The following is a 23,077-nucleotide window of genomic DNA, read 5'->3' on the forward strand; positions in this document are numbered from 1 at the left end:
GGCATGCTTCTCCAATTCATTTTATAGATTTATAGATGAGGAAACTGAGGTAAACAAGATTAAGCACCCAGGGTTATACAGCTGCTAAATGTTTGAGGCCATATTGAGTCTTTCTTATTCCAGGTCAGGCACTTTATTGTGTTATCTAGTTGCTTTCCTGGAATCATAACAGGTACCTAATAAATACTTATTCCTTCTTTCCACTAATCAATTATGCCTTTTCTTTTCTAGTCTTATATCTCTCTCATCAGATCCTTTATGTCATTTCTCCATGTGGTGAAAAAGTTTCCTTTCATAAATCTAGAAACTCTTTCTTAATGTCTTCAATGCCTAATGACAGCCTGGAGGTGAAGCAGGAAAAGCTTCAATGTAGGATTGTGTTTTATTGTTTGAGTCTAGACTTAGATATCTTTGGAGAGGCTTATCACTAGGTTGACTGAAGAATAATGAATGTCCTGACAACAGCACCTCTCCAAGATCATATATTAAATCATAGAGGTGGTGTGGTGTGCCTTGGTAAAGAGACTGCCCATACCAATAATAATGTAAACTATTGAATACAATATTAAAGCTATTTCAGAAATTGTTTCAACTTGAACTTTGTTGCCCAAAAAGCCAATGAACTCACTTTGGATTTTATTAGTTGTCATTTATAGAACCAGTGTGCTTTGTAGTATTTCCTTTGGTACTGCTCTGATTACTAATTAGTTCCATAATGTCAGTAAAGAGCCCAGGTTTCAGACTTCCAATTTCTTCAGCAGAAGCTCAAAGTGCTAGTTTATTCTTTGCAAAGAATAACCTGTTAAATACAGCTGTGAATATCCTGCCATTTTTTTGCCCTTTCTAATATGATTCATTCTTGGATCTCAACAGAGAGTGTCCTTTCATTCTTTTTTCCACTTATTTTTACTTCAAAACTATCAAAAGGATAACAATCTAATAAAATTCTCATTATTCCTATGTGTGTCTTCTTTTCTCTCATCCAGAATATCCTTGTTTGAAAGTTCATAGTTTGCTGATGAAAGGCAAGGAAATAACACAGATTTATTTGCTGTTTATTACATCATCTTGTCCAGTGGACTATCTTTCCACTAGAAGACAATAATCCATAAAACAATACTATTCATCCCAGTAAACACCTTCTAACTTTGATCAATAATATTTGGCCATGATTGAGCATCACTGATATTCAGTGGAATATTAGGATTTTCGCTTTTTAGCATGGTCTGCCACTGCCTGAATATTTGTTTTCAATATTCTTAATTAGTGAGGATTTGTAGGAAACTTCATGAATTCCTGCTGCTGTTTTCAGAAATAGGACTTTTACCCTCATTAAGTGCTAATTACTGAAATCTATGTACTGCACATACATTCCATTTCTCTAGTAAGATTTTTTTTCTTTTATAGTTAACTATTTCTGCCATTGCTACAATTATCTAATTGCTTTATCTTTTCTTTTTCCTTTCTTTCTAACTTGGACACTAGTCAGTCATAGTGACAGCATTTAACATCTCATCTAGTTACTTACCCTCAACAAATAACTCAATAAACATTAACAATTTGCCTGATATATGTGAGACCCTATACTAGGTGCTAGAAATACAACCACAAAATTCAGTTTTTGCTCTTGAAGAACTTAACATTTTATTGGAAGGACACAATATGTATGGCATTAAGTAAATACAAAAATAATAGAATAATTTCAAAATGAAGAGAACATTAAGTATGGGGGTATGAAGGTGGGGAGTTTCAAGAAAAGCCTTAGTTAGAAAATGGTGCTTGAAGTATAAGAAAAAAATGGACAAAATTTTTTTTTTTAATTGTAGCTTTTTATTGACAGAACATATGCCTGGGTATTTTTTTTTAAATAACATTATCCCTTGCACTCACTTCTGTTCCAATTTTTCCCTTCTCTCCCTCCACCCTCTCCCCTAGATGGCAGACAGTCTTATACATGTTAAATATGTTATAGTATATCCTAAATACCATATATGTGTGCAGAACCGAACAGTTGTTGCACAGGAAGAATTGGATTCAGAAGGTAAAAATAACCCGGGAAGAAAAACAAAAATGCAAACACTTTATACTCATTTCCCAGTGTTCCTTCTTTGGGTGTAGCTGCTTCTGTTCATCATTGATCAACTGGAACTGAGTTGGATCTTCTCTTGTTGAAAAAATCCACTTCCATCAGAATACATTCTCATACAGTATCATTGTTGAAGTATATAATGATCTCCTGGTTCTGTTCATTTCACTTAGCATCAATTCATGTAAATCTTTCCAAGCCTCTCTGTATTCCTCCTGCTGGTCTTTTTTTTTTTTTTTTTTTTTTTTTTACAGAACAATAATATTCCATAACATTCATATGCCACAATTTACCCAACCATTCTCCAATTGATGGGCATCCATTCATTTTCCAGCTTCTAGCCACTATAAAAAGGGCTGCCACAAACATTTTGGCACATACAGGTCCTTTTCCCTTCTTTAATATTTTTTTTTTTTGGAATATAAGCCCAGTAATAGCACTGCTGGATCAAAGGGTATGCACAGTTTGATAACTCTTTGGGCATAATTCCAGATTGCTCTTCAGAATGGTTGGATTTGTTCACAACTCCACCAACAGTGCATCAATGCCCCAGTTTTCCTGCATTCCCTCCAGCATTCATCATTATCTTTGCCTGTCATCTTAGCCAATCTGACAGGTGTGTAGTGGTATCTCAAAGTTGTCTTAATTTGCATTTCTCTGATCAGTAGTGATTTGGAACACTTTCATATGAGTGGAAATAGTTTCAATTTCATCATCTGAAAATTGTCTGTTCATATCCTTTGACCATTTATCAATTGGAGAATGGCTTGATTTCTTATAAATTAGACTCAATTCTCTCTATATTTTGGAAATGAGGTCTTTATCAGAACCTTTAACTCTAAAAATGTTTTCCCAGTTTATTGCTTCCCTTCTAATTTTGTTTGCATTTAGTTTTGTTTGTACAAAGGGTTTTTAATTTGATGAAATCAAAATTTTCTATTTTGTGATCACTAATGATTTCTAGTTCTTCTTTGGTCACAAATTCCTTCCCCCTCCACAAGTCTGAGAGGTAAACTATCCTATGTTCCTCTAATTTATTTATGATCTCGTTCTTTATGCCTAAATTATGGGTCCATTTTGATCTTATCTTGATATATGGTGTTAAGTGTGGGTCCATGCCTAATTTCTGCCATACTAATTTCCAGTTTTCCTAGCAGTTTTTGTCAAATAATGAATTCTTATCCCAAAAGTTGTGATCTTTGAGTTTGTCAAACACTAGATTTCTATAGTTATTGACTATTTTGTCTTGTGAATCTAATCTATTCCACTGATCAACTAATCTATTTCTTAGCCAATACTAAATGGTTTTGGTGACTGCTGCTTTATAATACAGTTTTAGATCAAGTACAGCTAGGCCACCTTCATTTGATTTTTTTTCATTAGTTCCCTTGAAATTCTCGACCTTTTGTTCTTTCATATGAATTTTGTTGTTATTTTTTCTAGGTCACTAAAATAGTTTCTTGGGAGTCTGTCTGATTGGTATAGCACTAAATAAATAGATTAGTTTAGGGAGTATTGTCATCTTTATTTTATTCGCTCGGCTTATCCAAGAGCACTTAATATTTTTCCAGTTATTTAAATCTGACTTTATTTGTGTGGAAAGTGTTTTGTAATTTTGCTCATATAATTCCTGACTTTTCTTTGGTAGATAGATTCCCCAAATTTTATGCTATTGACAGTTATTTTGAATGGAATTTCTTTGTATATCTTGCTGTTGGATTTTGTTGGTGATGTATAAAAATGCTGTGGATTTATGTGGATTTATTTTGTATCCTGCAACTTTGCTAAAGTTATGAATTATTTCTAATAGCTTTTTAGTAGAATTTCTTGGGTTCTCTAAGTATACCATCATATCATCTGCAAAGAGTGATAGTTTGGTTTCCTCATTACCTACTCTAATTCCTTTAATCTCTTTCTCAATTCTTAGTGCTGAGGCTAGCATTTCTAATACAATATTGAATAATAATGGTGATAGTGGGCAACCTTGTTTCACTCCTGATCTAAAATGGGCAATTTTTAAAAAAAAATCTCTTTTTAATTTAGGGCAGCTGAGTAGATGGAGAACTAGACCCTAAGGAAGGAAAACTTAAATGCATATTCAGCCTTAGATATTTTCTAACTGTGTGACCCTGGACAAATCAATTAACAACTTCTGTCTGCTTTAGTTTCCTCATCCATAAAGGGGCTAATAATAATATCTACCTCCAATTATATGGGAAATAATATTTGTAAATAATTATATAATTGCTAGCTATTATTACAAATTTATAGTGATAAATTATCTCCTGATTATAGGCCATCCCTATTTAGTAACCTCTCCACATATCCCTATTAGAATTCAATAGCAGACGTTTATTAGTTAATATCATGCTGTTTATACTATCCAGAAGCTTACATTCCATTGAGGGGAGATCCAAATATACAAATAAAGATTTCTGCATTTATTGTAACCAATGGTTCCACATAGAGATGGGTAATGGAGGACTTCTGATTTCTTGGTGTTGAGTGTCAGGCCAAGATCAGTACAGGTTATAGAGAATGGATCCGTACTCTTTTATATTGTGACCTAAGAGGCTGCACTGAATGTATAATCACCTGAAAGAAAATGCACATTAATTCTCTCTCCTTTTTGATCTTGGCTTATAATCTTTTCAAGTTAACTAGTTTTAATTGATTATCCGTGTGGAAGCTGATCTTGATGTCATTTTCATCCTCATTGAAAGTGTCTGACAGCATTATCAAAAACATCTTGCTAAAGAGCATGGGAGCAAGCATACACCCCTTCATTGGTGACTGGGAAAGTATGATCCAGCATCTTTCCAAGAGTGCCATCATGCAACTGGCAAACAAAGTTGATGAACTTCTCTGGGCAACCTAATTTTCCCATGGTCTTTCATAGACCTTTAAGACCGATAGTATCAGAGACCTTGATCAAATTGACAAATGTTGAATACAGAACTCTGTTCTGTTCCTGGTACTTTGAATGCTGTGGATAAATCCATTAACTTTTAACTCTTTTTTTAACCTTTAACTCTTCACATAGATGTGATAGCATTTAACACATCGATGATGATTGGTGCATACATTGCCAAAGCTTTCTCATTATTTGGGAGGCTCCAAAAGAAATTGTGGGAGAAAAAAGGTATCAGACTGCTTACCAAACTGAAGGTCCATTGTATTGACTATATTGCTATATGCCTGTGAAACCTGGACAATCCTCCAGCTGCTGAAAACTGAACTGCTTTCACTAGAATTATACCAGGAAGATTCTGAAGATCACCTGGCATAGTAAGGTACCTGAAACTCAGGTTCTCTCTAGAGCTCAATTGCTAAGTATTCAAACTCTATTGCAGAAAATGCCACTTCAGTGGGTGGTCACATAGTTCAAATGCCAAATGCATGCTTACGTAAAATTCTATTTACAGAGAATTTGCACAATGTGAGCTTTCAGAAGGTGGTCAGAAGAAACAGTATAAGGACAGTCTCAAGGTATCTCTGAAGAACCTAATCATTGACTGTGAGATTTGGGAGATGTTGACACAGAACTATTCAACATGGCGTGCACATTAAAAAACAAGGCACAAAACAGAATGATATCATAGGAGCAAAATAGAATCATAGGAGCATAAAGGAAGTGTGGGCTGATCAAATCCAGAACCACTTCCTCTCTAACTATTCCAATGGAATAGTTGTACTTGATCTGCTGTAGTGCCTTCTGAACTTATATTGGACTAATCAGCCACAAGTGAATACATGATGTCCTGACTTCAATATTGTAATGCCACTGGTTTTCTTCAAAAATGAAAGGTGAGCAGCAACAAATAGATATAGTATAAAGAGACATTTCAGGCAAAAATGCTATTTATCACTTGAAAGTTGGAAAAAATATTTGGAATTTTTTCCATTAGTTTTTGACAAACAAAAATGGTGGTGGTCAATCAGTGGTCAGAAACCATATGTAACATGATTCTTCCCTTCCTGATTATAACTGATATTTTTTGGCAGAAAATGAGATAAAAAGAGAGAGAGAGAAGGAGAGGGAGGGAGGAAGGGAGGGGGGAGAAAGAGAGAGAAAGAAATGCCCACCAGTAGGAAAAAATCATATGTAAAAACATGTGCCAGAGGAGTCCCTGGTCAAATGAGAAATTTGTAACCTGATAAGGTTGCAGGGTGTGGACCATATTATTTCCTGAGTACTGATAATGTTTTCAATACCCAACATTGTACTTAATAGATGTTTCATAAATGGCTGTTGATTCACTGATTGATTAATTGACCACAAGCAAACTGATGAGATTAAAGAACAATGAAAAGGAAATGTATGAAGACAGTTGTTGTTGTTTATCCTTTGTTCTCAAAGACAATCATGATATCAGGGTGGTGATACCATGACATGCAAATGATGGGATTTGAGTGAGTGAGAGCTGTGCAAGAGCATGAGTCTCATGGTGAGATGTAGATCAGGATGCCTGGAGATGACCCTGAATGAAGACAAATGATGGGATGTAAGGAATTCCTAGTGATTGGTTGAATAAGAATTAGCCACACTCTCTTTTGTCTTATCTAAAAAAACAAAACAAAACTAGTTCTTCCTTTCTGGGATGTCAGTTCTTGAGGATTTGCTTTTCCTTTTTTATCTTCTTGTAAGGTATAAGTGAGCTAATTTTGGTCATCTTCCTACTAGGAGTAGCTATGATGACTTAAGGATAAAGAAAATAAGCATTTATTTAGTGCCTACTATGTTCCAGGCAAGAAAGCTAAGAGCTTTATAAATATCTCATTTAATCCTCCCAACAATTCTGGGAATAGAAGTATTATTGCTATCCCCAGTTTAATGATTGGGGAAATGAAGGAATATAGCAGGTAAATAATTTTCCCAGGGTCATACAACAAGAGAATTCAAAATCTCCCTCTTTTATATAAAAGGTAGAAGTCTGTGTTTTGTTTGTTTGTTTGTTTTGATATAGACACCCTCTCCACTGGAGCAGATTCTAGCCACTGATGCCTTCTCATTTGGTGCAATTCTTGTTCCTGTCTTTAAGGAGAATCAACTAATTGTATATATTAGGCTTCTACTTTGTGTCAGACACTGTATCAGGTTTTAGAGTTACAAAAATAAAAATGAAACAATAACTACTTTCCAAGGGCTTCTCTTTTCTTGTGAGAAACGACAGATGAAACAAACATTTTCAACATGGCTACAAAATAAATATGAAGTAAATTTATGAATTGGGGGATGAGAGAGGAACTAGCAAATGATGATCTCAAGAAAAACAGTTTTGAAGGAAACAAATTATTCTAAAAGGCAGGTGAGCTTGAAGATCTTTTTCTATGTCTTTTAAAAATATTTTGGTGAAGCTGAGGCATAGTGGATGGTCTGCTAGACTTGGAGTCAGGGAGACTTGAGTTCAAATTCTGCTTTAGATATTTCTCAACTATGTTATCTGGGCTAGTCATTTGACATCTCCCATACTCTGTTTTCTCATCTGTAAAATGGGAAAGACAATAGCATTTCTCATAGGGTTGTTGTAAGGATCATTTGAGGTATTATAGGATGTTATAAAAGTTTTGTGGAATATCCTGCATATATAAAATGTTTTGAAAATCTTAAAATCAATTAATCTGAATAAATTGTTAATGAGAATAAATGATAATTTTTATTGTTATGTTTAGTGTTATTGTCAGAATTTAATTAGTGAAATCTTTGACTTATGAGGAAAGCATCTTTATGAAGTTGTATGGTTCTTAAAGAAAGGAAACTGGATGTAATCTGAAGGTCTGGCTAAGCTATTACCAGAATGATTCTGAGATACTGATATTCCAGAATTGACACAAAGTGGGTGAATCACTTTCTATTAGAATCCAGAGTATGAAGGGCTCTACCAGAATTTGGAAGATAAAGTGCAAAGAATGTTGTAGAATTGTCTGAACCCAAACTCTTCCTGGAAGCTTAGGTATTTTTATTTTGAAGGCTTGCAGGCACCACCTCCAACTGGCACTGATGCCAGCCTTTAGTTCTCTGCTTCCCGGAAGCTTAGATATTTTTATACTTCATGCTGGGTGTGGGCAGCGTTAGTCCTACGCATGCTAATCATAGGCCAGAGGAGGTCAGAGGCTTGTAAGTAACACTTGGTTTTTATTGAGCTAAATCAGAGATGCTAAAATTACTTTAGAGGGAACTAGCTAATCTCAGATTCCTTGATGCTTTCATCATTCTTAGTGAGCCATAATCAATCTCAGAATTCAAAAGGAACCTGCTCCAGCTAGTACTTGAGCCAGAAGCCAAGTGATCATTTTGCCTTTGAGTGAAGAATTCTAGTGATAGGCAACCGACTACCTACTGAGGCAGTCTATTCTCCTTGGAGTAACTCTTATTGTTATAATTATTTTTCTCAATAGTATCTTATTTTTCCACTTACATATAAAGATAGTTTTCTACATTTTTTTTTTTACAAGGCAATTGGGATTATAAATGACTTGCCTAGGGTCACACAACTAGTAAATGTTACATATCTGGGCTGGATTTGAACTCAGGTCTTCCTGAATTCAAGGTTAGTGCTCTATTCACTGGGCCATCAAGCTGCCTTTCAGTATTCATTTTTGTAAGACTTTGTTCCAAATTTTTCTCTCTCCCCCTCTCTCCATTACCTTCTCTCTCTCTAAGACAGTAAGCAGTTTGTCATTTTAAACATATAAACATAAAAATGACATATACATGTTATTTTAAACATATTTCCATATCAGTCATGTTGTGAAAGAAAAATCAGAACGAAAGGGAAATACCACAAGAAAGAAAGCAAACAAACAAAGGTGAAAATGGTATGTTTCAATATGTGTTCAGAATTCATAGTTCTTTCTCTGGCTGTGAATAGCATCTTCTCTCCTAAGTATATTGGAATTGTCTTGGGTCTTTGCATTGCTGAGAAAAGCTAAATCTGTCATAGTTGATTATCTCATAATCTTGCTTTAAAGGTGTACAATAATCTGCTGGTTCTGCTCACTTCACTCAGCATCAGTTCATGTAACTTTCCCCAGGTTTTTCTGAAATCTGCCTGTTCATCATTTTTTTTATAGAACAATAACATTCCATTATATTCATATACCATAATTCTTATTCATCCATATCCCAATTGATGGTTTTCCACTCAATTTCCAATTTCTTGCTACTACAAACTGGACTGCTACAAGCATTTTTGCACATGTGGGTCCTTTTTCTTCTTTTATGATCTCTTTAGGATACAAACCCAATAATGAAACTGATGGATCAAAGAGTATGCACAATTTTATAGTTCTTTGGACATAGTTCCAAATTTATAGTGCTTTTTGTTTAAAATTTTTTTGATGGTCTCAAATCTTGTCTCTTGGCAACATTTATCTTGTTCTGTTTAGTTCTTAGTTTTTAGTTCTGCTTCCAAGGGTCAAGAAGAATAAACCTAATCCTTCTTCCTTAGCTCATCAAATAGCTGAATATCACCATCATGCTGGCCTTCCTTTCACCAAAGTATTTTTCTCCAGGTTAAAAATGTGACTGGCCATTTCCCATTACTTAGGTCCTTTGAGGGACACAGTGACGTAGTTATGGCATGGCAGAGTATCATTCAGAGAAATTAAAGAGAAAATAGACTCATTTGATATTCTTTAACCTCCAAAATTTTGGTTTTCAGAGCCCCTCTCTCACCCTATATGAATCCACCAAGTGTTTGTGTGAACACAGAATGCTGTAATGGGCCAATCAACCAGTAGGCATTTATTAAGAACCTACTATGCACCAGTCACTATTCTAGGAGCTGGGGATTCAAAAACAATACATAAATAGTCCTCTACTGCAGGGAGTCTGTGTTTTTAAGTGGAGACGTGTGTATATCTATTTGCATGCATATGTGTATATATATACACACACACAGACACATATATAAACATATGTATATACATAAACACGCATGCATATATATGTACATAATATATATACTAAATTAATGCAAAGTAATTTTAGTGAGGAAGTATTAGCAACTAGGAGAGGAGATCAGGAAACCATCATCTAGTGGAAAGTGATATTTGAACTGAGCTGTGAAGGAAATTAATGATTGTGAGAGGGAGAGGTGGGGAGATAGTACATTCCAGGAGAGATATCCTGTGCAAAAGACTAAGATGGGACATTTGATGTAAGGAATAGCAAGATGCCAGTTTGGATGGGTTGTGAAGGAAAGTGTTGTATAATAAGGCTAAAAAAGGGACTAGGCCAGGTAATGAAGGGATTTCAATGTCAAACAGGAGTTTTTGTTTTTTTTTTTTTTTTTTTTTTTTTTTAAACTTAGAATTCAGTCTCCCTCCCTGCCGTGGTCTCTAAAACAAGATTATTATCTTGGGGACATGCTTAGTGAGGGGATAGGCTAGGGACAGTGAGACAGTTCTCCTTCTCCATTATTAGTTCCTATTTGAAACCTTCTATACAAAGTCAAGATGGAGGCAATTGGGATTATCTTTCCAAAAAGAAAAGTTACTGCTCTCACTTAGTGTGTAGTTCAGAAATAGAAAGCTAAAGAATTCTGGGCTGAAATTCCATCATGGTAGGAGGCCTGGCAGGAAGGAAATGAGTAATTTAGAAATTAGTAATCTAAGTTTATTCATGCCATTGACCCCTTAGGTAAAGCTTGGCAAATTATCTGCCCACCCTGGATCTCATCTCAGAATAAGAGCAAAAAGAGCTGGAGGAGGGAGAGCAGCCAGAATCAGCTCTTTTAGATTCTTGCATACATCCTGTCATGTGACTCTTGAAAGCATTCTGGGCTAGTGTTGTCCTCTCCATTTTACCAATGAGAGAATTAAGATTCAGGAAAGTTAAATCATTTGCCCAAAGTCACAGAGGTAGGATCATAGAATTTAGAGATGGCAGCGACTTTAGGAATTATCTAGTCCAATTACTTCATTTTACAGAAGAGGAAAAAGGGACCTAGTGTGATGGTGTTAAAGTTAGCAAAAAGCAGAGGTTAAGACTCATGCTCTCAAGTCTTTGTCCTTTGATTCCATTGCCAATACTTTGCTTACTGCATCATGAGCTAGCTACTTGTAAAATAGCTTATAGAATATAGGCTTTCCCTCCCTTTCTTTCTCCCTTTCCCTTTCTTTCCTCCCTCCATCCCCTCTCTCCTTCCTTCCTTTCTTCCTTCCTTCCTGCCTGCCTGCCTGCCTTCCTGCCTGCCTTCCTTCTTGCCTTCCTTATTTTTTTCCTTTCCTTCCTTTCTTTCTCCATCTTTCCCTCCTTCCCTCTCACTCTTGTCAAATATTTGTTGAAAATCTGCTATATCTGCTATATATGCACCAAGAATGGAAGGAAATAACAAAAGAAGTGAAGATACATATTTTCACATTTTTTTGGACCAGGCCAATGTGGGAAATTTATGTTTTCCTTGACTATACATATTTGTAACAAGAGTTTTGATTTTATTTTTTTCAAAGGGGATATGAGAGTATTTCAAAGAGAATGTGAAAGAAAGAAAATAGATTTTTGTTAACTGAAAAAATAAAATTAAAAAAAGAAGCGATCAGAATATAAAATTAAAAAATATGTGACTTATGGCTTTCAGGAAGTACTGTTCAACATTACACAGCTAATTAGTGTTGGACTAAGTGTCATCCTTAGTCCAGCACTTTGTATATTACAGTTCTCCATGTTGCCTTAAGTCTCGATCACTAATTAGATATGTGTATCTTGAGAAAAGGTTTTTGGTGGTGAGGGGGCAGCAAAGGAGATCTGGGCAATAATGGTAGAGAGAATAGGGTTAGGAAATTCTTGAGGAGTAGCTAATTTTAGAGAAAAAGAGATTTTAGTTTGTTTTTTGGCATCAAGCAACAGCAGGACATGTAGGTAGAAATGTCCAGCAAAAGCTGGAAATGTATATTTGGAAATAGAGAGGGCTCAGAACTAGGGAACATTTATATAGAAGTGATGGTTGAAGTGGGAATAGTTGATGGAGAAAGGGGAAAAAAGAGAGGGGGGAAAGAAGGGAAGGGAAGGGAAAAGAAGAAAAGAGGAGAGGATAGAAAAGAGGAGGGAGGGAGAGAGAAGACAGTGAAGAGAGAAAGCAAACATCAGGAAAGGGTGAAAAATGGAAGGAGAGAAGGAGGGAAAAAAGAGAGAGAGAGACTAAGAGAGAAGGAAAGAAAAGAAGAAAGGAAGGAAGAGAGGGAGAGGAAGGATAGAGAAAACAGAAGAGGGAGAAAACGGAGAGAAAAGAGAAAAAAAAAGAGAAGATGGAGAGAGAAAAAAGAAAGAGAGGGAGAGAGAGTGAGAGCAGGCAGAGTACTCAAAGACTATTAAGCTATTTCACTCTCCTCATTTTTCATCCTCCTTTCACACAATGCTAATGCAAGGTCAGATGCAATAATTTCTTCAATGTGCTCTGTGTTCCTTTCTCAGCTCATGTAATAGCTTAGAATTGTTCAGTTCTCTTCCTTGAGACAGTTCAGGGAGAGCAAGTGGACTCCAGTGGACTCCATGACTGACTCATTATGGATCCCAATCCTGCAGTTTTTCATGTTTTTGTGATTCCTATTAACTTCAGCAGAGCCTTTTCTGGGGTCCTCAGGATAAAAGGGTCCTTGAAGGCCAGTTTTCATAGGGAATAACTCATGCTGGTGGGAGAAAGGGTGGCAAATTCCATAACTTCTGTTCTTTTAAAAATAACGAAAAGTTTTCAGGCCAATAAGGGAGGCCTAAGAGGAGTGGGCACACATTAGTGTTTCATTTGGCTTCCTTGCATGTTGTTTATTCTGCTTTTCTAGAATAGTGGTTGAATCTTTAGAGTTAGAAATAACTTTAGAAATCAACTCATATAATCTCCCATATTGTAGGAATCCTCACTTCAACATTCCTAATAGGTAGCTACCTAGCTTATACTTGAACATAGAGAGTTTTTTTTAAATTAGTTAAACCAAGGCTGTATTTTATTAATTCAGTTTAATAATTTTTTAAATATCTACATAAACAACATTGCTAATCATTAAAAGAAGAACAAAGCTTAGATAAAACATGGTCTGGAACATATAGAGTTTTATAGAATTATGTTGGAAGGGGACTCAGAGTTACTCTGGTTTAGCTCTGTGATTTTACAGATGAAGAAACTGAGAAGCTCAATAGGTGGCTAGGAATAGGAAAATAAGATAAAAGTAATAGGTTACTCATGCAATAAGTATGGCTAGGATGAATTCCATCTATGGTTTCAATCTACTTGGTGATTTGAACCAAGATATTTTTTTTTTTCTGGGTGGACAGGGCTTCCTGAAGAGTTAAGTTGATTACTGTCAAAGGAACTTGGTATTTTTAGAATGGAAGAAAGAAGACTTGGTTTGGTTTCATAATAATTTCCTTAGAGTATTCTACATTTTATATAGAAGAGAGGTTGGCTTGTTCTGTATAGGAAAGATGTAGGACCAATGAGTGAAAATTTGTAGGAGGAAGATCTTTTGGCTTAACATAAACAGACTTTGAACTGTGCCAAATCAGAATCAACTATATACTTTTGGAAGTGGGGAATTTGCTGTCACTGGAGGTATTTAAGCAGAGACTGAATACCTGCTTGTTAAAACTACAGTGGATGTTGGTGAGGGTACTCTTGCATTGAGGATGGGTAAGGGCTGGGATGGGGAAAGCAGAGTTAGATTATGTGGTCACGAACTATGACGAAACTACATACTTCCTCAAATATGGTTTCTCCATAGACCAGGTAGGAAAAGGCTCTGAAACAGATAAACAGACATGTATTTCACTTCTAGAGACTGTGACTAGACTTGATTACTGCTTCATTACCATAGCAATCTAACCAGATTTCAGCTTGTCTCTGATTTCTCTCATCTCAACAAACACAGCTTTTCTAGCAGAATATTTGTACTGTCTGGTGTCATTGGGGAATAAATGACTAATAATGAACTCTGCAATTTAGGCTCAAGTGTGCCAGAAACAATTTTATTTAATATACTTTCAAGCCATTTCCAAGCTTGGAGGGATGTCTAAACTGCCATCTTTAAACATTTCTTCTGAATGACCCTTTGCTCCAAGAAGATTTTAAGTAACATTTATAGGAATCTTGAAAAAAATTATAATAGATTAAAATACAGTTTTAAGTTAACATTACAGAATAATCACTCTCATTTCCTTTCTGGACCACTTCCCTTTTAGAGTTCCTTCCTAGGATCAATATCTTAATCTTGAATTTCAAAAGAGAAGACTCTGGCCTCATATGGGTCATGATAATCACTGATAGATTAGAAAGGCAAATTGATATTATCTAGACAACAGTCAAATTTTCTCCAGTTTAAAAAAAAGGTCTTGGTCTTTTCTTACATGCAATAAACATGATGTCACCCAAGGAATCAGCAGGAATCAGCAGAGAAGGTGAGCTGCTAAATATATTGAGGCTTATCCCTTCATGTGAATTGGTACAACTGCTCCAGATTCCAAAGCTGTTCACTCAGTCCTAAAGTGGAGTGTCCAGACTCTGGCACATGAAGGGATAAGCCAAGAAGAGAATCTTTAACAAGCTGAGAGTAGGAAAAGTCTTTTGGTTTCTAGGCTTGAAACAGATCGTGGCAGTCAGCCACAATGTTATGTTCACTTTGATACATGAAAGCAAGGGGGTCTTGATCTATTTGAAACATGAGAGCAAGGGGATCTTGATCTATTTAGCCCCTTTTCTGCTGATTCCTGTGCCTTGGGTGATATCATGTTTGCTGCATGTGAAAGGAGCATTGAATATGCCCCAGTTGTGAGGTGCTACTATACCTATGAAATCACAACTCATTTTTATCAAACAATTTTAAGGTTTGTCAAATTATTTTCCAACACCTCTGTAAATTAGATAATACAAGTGTTACTAGCCCTGTTTTGAAGGTGGGGAAGATGCAAAGTTGTTAGTTGCTCATGATCAAGCAACTAATTAGAATCAGTGTTGGGATTTGAATCCAGTACTCCTTTTTTAAGCCCAGTGCTCGTTATGCTATAGCATGCAATCTTCCATTCTCCTTCACATTCCCAGTTGTTTTTGCTGCCTCTTTATTTATTTAACTTATTTAATGATTTAACATTATGTATAGTGAGTTTTTGTGTGATGTTTCTGTTGGTCTCTAAAGAATTCCAACTTCTAATTCTGGACCTCTAGGTTGTGATGGAGAAAGAAAAGGCAAGCCAATTTAGTGTCTTTGCCAAGAAAACTCCAAAAGAGGTCACAAAGAAGAGTCAGACTACAATGGTTAAATAACATAAAGTTGGAAAATGGTGGGGGGGACTCTCATCTCTAACACAAGATCTTTTTGCATTTGTTGGAGGATGATTGGTGTAATTCCCTTACTTAGTGGTGTGTTAGTAAATGACTAACAGCCATCCCTCTGAAAAAATTGGTAGAAAATGCTTTTAAGTTTAATCTGCGTTAATACTTTCTCCATCACTTTCTTAAGCCTAGACAACCAACAAAATAATAAATTAAGCCCTGTTTTGGAGTATTTGCTGATGCCCATGACATATATACTCATACTGAGAATTTAACAATTGGCTCTCCTGAGCTATTTTGAGCAGGTTCCAGCACATTCCTGCATTTACTCTTAGACATTCCCATTCTCTAGCTAACCATGAACTGTCTATGACAGCCTAAACTTTATAGTTTTGTTTTTTTTTTTTATCACAGGAGAGTCATGTGTGTATTCTTTACTACTTTCCATGCCTTTGCACAGTCTGTTCTTCATGCCTAGAATGCTCTTCCTTATCTCTTCTGACTCTTGGAATAATTAACTCCTTTCAAGATTCAGCCCATTTGCCAGCATCTACCAGAATCCTTCCTTCATCTGTCGATTGTTAGTGTTCCCACCCCTCTACTTTTCTTCAAATATCTGTATAAAGCCCTCCTTCAGAAGAATATTATAAACAACAATAATAACAAAAGCTAGCATTGTGTTTTTAATTGTACATTTTAATTTTACATGTTAATTTACAATTGATTTAAAATTCACATTAAAATTAAAATTTATTATATAACAACATATGCATTGTTATACATAGTATATAATATATACTATCATATCATTATATAATTAATAAATTGTTATTATATAGTGATATGTTATAAATATATTATTACTTATTAAATTCATTTATATTATTTAGTTGTATTTGTATTACATTATATGCAAGATTTAATATAATGCATATATAATATATTATATATAAATTACAATATAATATATACCACATAATACACATATAATCTATTGTTATGATATATTACATGTTATAAATGTCTTATTATTTATTAAATTTATTCATATAATTTATGTTGTAAATATATTATTATTTATAATTTTTGTTCATATTATTTATTTGTATTATATTATATTCAGGGTTTAATATAATACATATATAATATGTTATTATAGATAAATTATATATAATATATATAACATATGTAATATATTATATAATACATATTTAATATATCATTATATAATCAACAATAAATTGTTATGACATAGTAATATATTGTAACTACATTATTTATTAAATTTATTTACTTTTAACATGTTACCTCATTTGGTCCTTACAATGTAAGCCTCCTGAGGACATTTTTACATTTTTTCTTTGTTATCAGTGTCTGACACATGGCAAGTACCTAATAAATGCTCTTTAAATTGAATTAAATTACTCTTTAAACACCTTGGCTGTGTTTGTCCATCTCTCTGTGCTTTGTCTGAGATTTCATTTGAGTAATAGTCTTTGGCCGAACCTTGGTTTGGATGCTGGTGTCTCTGAGGATACCAGTGGCTGTGAAGATCTATTGTTTCTGGTGGATGAGAAAGGAAGATAAATAATATTCCCTGAGTTGGTATGAGCGTGTGGCGAGCCCGGTTTTTTCCTCGTTGAATTGGGTTTCCTCGTGCCGATGTGGGAAAAACACTTGCAGTTTATGTTCCCCGTGGGGTGCGGTGGATTTCACTCTCAGCCAAAATCACCCCTAGAAGTAAATCATCCTTGACTCTCAGCCCTAGCTACACCAGAACACTGCCCCACCGTAAAGGCTAGAGCGTTGTAAGGGCAGATTGACTCCATTAAGCAATTTCTCTCCGAGGTATGACAGTGACGAATCCTCTTTGCTTGGAAGGTTGCAGCTTTCATAATGAATCAAACCCAGAAAAGGGAAGAGGCAGCAATGATTAATAGTGGGGCTTGAAATCCAAACCATAATCAGACAGTGATTTGTCATCAGACCTGGAGACGACGTTGGAGCTATAATAGATGATTCAGGCGCTGGGCGGCTGTCTTTAAACATGTTAATTATCCTGGAAGAAGTGGCTAATACTTGAAACTGATTATTAAAAAAAAGTATGTATATGCATAGAAGGAGAATTCTTTCCATGAGGTGGCAAGCTATCAGGAAGCAGAGTCAGAACTCATACCATTCCAGGCTTTTACCAAGAGAACTGCCTACCATCCCTTGTCTGAACTTGGCCAGGGCATTAATGGTGGCTCCCTTGCAGGGTATAAATTATTTTATAACATAATAGGATTTTTGGAATGGGAAGAGACATTGTAGAATACCAAATCCAACTCCTTCATTTTATAGATCAGAAAATTGATGTTAATAACTTGAAGGAACTTATAAAAGTGAAAATAGGACATTATTTTATATAGTTTTATTTTTGTCTAGACTAGTGCCTGGCATAGAGTAGGCCCTTAATAAATGTTTGTTGATTTATTGATGAATTGTGATTATGTAGCTGGTATAATAATAACAGTTAGCATTTATAAGAAGTTTTATGTATTTATTATATTTTATTAATATAAAATTTAAATATATAAATATTTATGATTTGCCAAATCTCATTTCATTTTCAAAACAACTCTGTGAGCTAGAGGTTATTTCATCCCCATTTTATAGATAGGGAAATTGAGTCTGGAAGAATTTTCCCAAGATCATACTGCTAGGCAGTATCTGAGGCAGGATTCAGATTTAGGGTTTCCGAGTCCATATTCCAAGTTCTAGCCACTGTTCCCTAGAAAGTGACTGTGACAGAATTTGAACCCAGATCTGCTGATTCCAAATTCGTTGCTATTTCTACTGCACCTTGCCAAAACCAAAAACCATATAAAGGCATAGGGACAAATTCCCTTCCAAGATGAATTTACTGAGAAAATTTGGATCTTGCATTATCAAATGATATACTGATGATACCTACTTATCTACCAAGCCAATGGAAAAGGTAGCCCTTGATTAATTCTTTGTTGCTCTTTTGAGTGTGGACAAAAGTGTCCTTTAAATACAATTTTAATGTCTGTGTCTGATTGTGTGTATAAACTAACATATCTTGTATATTTGTGTGTACATATGTTCACATGTACACACATATGTTTATCTGTGGTGTATGTATATTTCCATCTGGGGTGGTTAGCTTAGTCAGCTAGAATGAGGAGGGGCTCAAGCTTGCTGATCATTGCATTATATATCATTAGTTGTTTTCTAGTAGTAGGAATAGGTTTACTCTGAGACAGCCATTCATTCCTACTCTATTTTCTTAACTCAGAACACATAATTGCAGTCTAGCCAATTGGAGTTAGAGATACACTCTATGGTCAAAGTAATAAGATTTTTTTTACTTTCTATGAAGCAAACTATGTCACCAAAATGGTTCCTGGTGGGAATAGAACCTTGTCTTTATGATAATTATTGATATTTCTATAGCACATATAGCTCATTACAACTCTGAATGGTAGATACTGCCTCTTTATTCTGTTTTGCATCTTGGGAATCAAATCAGTGCGACTATTATTTTTGGGTGTGTGTATGGGAAAAATTATATCCTTATTTCAATCTAACTCATTTTCTTTGCAATGTTATGTATTTTATTTTATGCATTTAAAAACATTATTCTGAGAAGGGGCTTATAGGCTTCAGACTGCCAGTATGGTCCACAGCATTGTAAGATATTATCTCAAGTTCTTTCCAGTATTCATATTTTGTGCCTTTTGAAAGGAGTCATTGGTTCTCACCTTAATCTTTAACTCTGGTGTCTTTACTTCTCCCTCAGCTGGTGCTGCCAGAATACTCAATTCACAGCCTTTTCTGTATCATGTTCCTGTGTGCTCAGGAGTGGCTGACACTGGGCCTGAATGTTCCTCTGCTCTTCTATCACTTTTGGAGGTAAGACCATCTTTGATCTGATTCACTCCTCCCCTTCATCTACCCTAGCAGCCCTCTGCCAGAGATAGAGCTGCTCCAATGCCAGGAGCCACCTGATGACTTCCTTTCATCCCTTGCCAGCAGCCTACCCACCAAAGTCCCTTTCATGATTACTCTCAGCTGGCATCCAGAGTGACTCTTCATCTTGGTAAGTTGGCTCTAAATAGAGTCCTGAATCATTGCATGAGGAGTATGATACAGAGAGTATAAGAGAGGTTAGAAGGACCTTCCCTAATCCCAACCTCAAATCAAGAACTCCCTGAATTTTCTGTAGGGTTGTTCTTCCATTACAGTAACTCTTTCTTATGAAAATACCCTTGTTTATTTCCAGGCTTCAGTTCTATAGATAAGCCCCCACTTTGAGCAAACTTGATTATATAAATTGGAATAAAGTGAAGAGATGATTTTTCTTAATTGTAGGTGGTTATTTAGCTATTTTCAGCAATACAATGATCCAAGACAATTACAAAAGATTCATGATGGAAGATGCTATCTACATTCAAAAAAACAACTATGGAGTCAGAATGTAAATCAAAGTATATTTTTAATTTATGATTTTTGGTTTTTTCTTTCTTGTGGTTTTCCCCTTTTGTTCTGATTCTTTTTACAACATGACTTACATGGAAATATGTTTAACATGAATGTATATGTATAACATACTAAATTGCTTATCTTGGGGAGAGGAGAGAGGGAGAAAAATTTGGGACTCAAAATCTTACAAAAATGAATGTTGAAAGCTATCTTTACATGTGATTCAAAAATATTATTAAGTATAAAAAAGAATAAATAAAAAATGGAATATTATTCCCTTTACAGAAACCTGAAAACACACAACTTCTCTTGAATGCTATTCAAAATAAGGAATGCCTGTGTTTACAAAGGGGGAAAGTTAGATAGGGAGTCATATTTGGGAAGTTTAGAGTCTATTACAATGGAGCAAGATTCATTTCAACCATAACTTTGATATCGAATCCCAGTCCTTATGTTAATCCAATCCCTAACTTGGGATATTATCTTTAATATTATTCCCTAACCTTAAATTCTAATTCACAATTCAATAAATCTAGTCCTTATTCCTGTTATAAACTCTAGACCAAATCTATAAGTATAGTTTATAATCTTAATCCATAAAACTAACCTCACTAATGGCAACGAAGTGGTGCAGTGGACAGAACACCCTTCCTAGAGTAAAGAAGACCTGAATTCAAATTAAATTTTAGACACTAGCTGTAACCCTGGACTAGATACTTAACCAGAAATGGCAAACCATTCTAGTACCTTGGCCAAAAACCCAAATGGGGTCACAAATAGTAGAACATGACTGAACAACAAATTTCCTTAACCATAACCCTTAAGTTCTAATACTAAGCTTAAATCCTAAATCTTGATTCTATTCTATTCTGAATTTATGATCCTATCTCTCAGCCCTAACCTCTACATTTCACTATAGTTCTTCATTCTAAATTCTAAGTCTAACTTATAACCTAGAAAATTAAAAAGCTTAAATAATAAAAAATCATATATGTTAATTTCAAATTTCATGTGATTAGGTGACTGAGGCCACAGGAAGAGAAATGTGCTACTGGAGAACATCCCTGTCCCTTCCCACAAAGAGAGTATACTGCTGTTACTCTGGGTGGCTCCTATCTGGGAGGAAAATATCTGATATTCTGATTTATACTAAGATAAATATATTTATCATTTCATGAGTCCTCACATTTTAAAGAGCCAACAAGAAGGTACTTCTTAGCCAAATGAATGAATCTCCAATGAAATTTTAGGCATTAAGGCAACTGGTTTGGACATTTATTTTCCAATTGCTTGGTTAGGTGAGTACTGGTGAGGGAAATTGAGTAAGGAGCTTTTTCAATCACAAATCTTATTTTTTGTGTTTTTGTCTTATGCTTCCCTATCCCTGTACTATCTCTTTATGATAGGTCCCTCTTTCCATCCCTTAATGCTGCTATGTTCCCTATTTCTACTGCCACAGCTGCTGCATGTACTCCTGGCCATTTCCTGCCCCATTGTTCACAGACTTCTCTGTCCCTCTAAGTGGCCCTGAATTGGAAACATGATACACTGTCACATTTTCCTGGCTTTGCTGATCAGAATTCAGCCTGGCTGTTTTCCAGGTTGTTGTGGAGGAGCTGTATTAGGTGAATGGAAACAAAAATGCTTTCACTCTGCCATCTTGATTCTGCTCCACAACTCCAGGCAAATTCCCTATGTGGAAGGCCACTCCACTTAGGTTGCAAGCTTGATCACCACAGTACTGGTGGATTTTGATATTTAGGGGCTATTATTTGACAAGTAGAAAGTGACCTCACAGGTGTTTTTTTTTTTTTTTTCCCCTCTAGGTATTTCCATTGCCCTGCAGATAGTTCTGAACTAGCCTATGATCCTCCTGTGGTCATGAATGCAGACACCTTAAGTTACTGTCAGAAGGAGGCCTGGTGTAAGCTGGCATTCTATCTCCTCTCCTTCTTCTACTACCTTTACTGGTGAGTTTATGTCCCTTTCCCTGTATCTCTTAGAGTCTATATAGCAAATGGAAAGAACCTCTATGTGGAAATCTAGGATGGCCCAGTTGACAATAAGGAAGGCAAGGATGGTCATAGTACCAAAGGATGTTAGAACTAGAAGGGAGCTTAGAGATCATATTCTAACTCCCTTATAGGAGATGGGGAAATTGGAAAGTGGGAAATTGAATATATGCCAGAGAATCCTTTTGGGATTTCATTCAGAAAACTTCTGGCAGAAAGGCAATATGGTACAATAGAAAATTCCCGCTGAATCCAAATCTTGCTTTTGTCATTTACTACCTGGGTGATCCTGGGCAAATCACTTGGGGTTCAGTTTTCTCACCCATAAATTAAGGGGATTGGGCTAGATAGTCTCTAGATGTAGGGTCATATGCTTCTTCATCCCCCTCTCACCCTGATCTTCCTGAAAATTCCGAGCTATATGGTGGAGGGTTCTGGGGCCTATATTAAACTTAGTCTTCCTAAGGGTCTCCTAGAATATATACTTGAAAAGGGACTCAAAAGCATCCCTCCATGATTCTCTAGTCTTTAAAGATTGACATGGCCATATCAGAATGGACCCATCCTACTCCACTGCCAACAACACAGTTGTGGAATAAACTGAACTGGACATGTTACTTGTCTTACCTTGGGATGGTCCTATGTATGCTTAGGGTGTGCTACAAGATACCACTGAGCTTAAATAGAACTTCTAGGGCCCTTTGGATGAATAGACTTTGGAGAGCAATGATTGGACCAGCATGGAGCCATGAATGGCTAAGGCATTAGCTCTTTGCTCAAGCATAGGTTTCCTCTGGTCTCTGAGGACCTTTCCAGCCAAGGGTCTAATGATTCTGAGTTTGGCCTTGTGATAGATTGAACAAGGACTCTGATGCTTATTGTCTTTGGGTCCTTGGTCAAGTGATTTACCTTCATTTTAGAGGGCTGGATTACATGATCCAGCTTTAAATCTTAATACTATTTTTTAAAAATAGAACCTTTTCTAATATTAGAACTAGAGAGAGTTGCTGCAGGAGTGGTTCCAGATTGAGAAGAACTATGTTATGTACTCAACAAGAAAAGACTCTAACCCTGTTCTGAACCATAGGGACCATGGATTCCTTGTTGATTAGAAGATCAGAAATTTAGTCTGGAAGGAGTATCAAAGGGCATCTTATCCAATCTTTCCTCTTACAGACTAGGTAACTATGGTCAATGAAAGTTCAGATTGCCCAAGGTTACACAGGTTA

General features: G+C 35.7%; 1 protein-coding gene across 1 annotated transcript in view; it reads left to right on the forward strand.

Moving 5' to 3' along the window:
• Window positions 1-23,077, forward strand: part of CNIH3 (cornichon family AMPA receptor auxiliary protein 3) — a 180,530-nt gene that overhangs the window by 152,096 nt on the left and 5,357 nt on the right. Inside the window, exons 4-5 of the mRNA XM_051993386.1 lie at window positions 19,154-19,266; window positions 21,663-21,806. Of these exons, the coding sequence (XP_051849346.1) occupies window positions 19,154-19,266; window positions 21,663-21,806 (257 nt within the window). The remainder of the gene's footprint in view (window positions 1-19,153; window positions 19,267-21,662; window positions 21,807-23,077) is intronic.

This window comes from Antechinus flavipes, chromosome 4 (genome assembly GCF_016432865.1).
Source record: "Antechinus flavipes isolate AdamAnt ecotype Samford, QLD, Australia chromosome 4, AdamAnt_v2, whole genome shotgun sequence".
Lineage (NCBI taxonomy): Eukaryota > Metazoa > Chordata > Mammalia > Dasyuromorphia > Dasyuridae > Antechinus > Antechinus flavipes.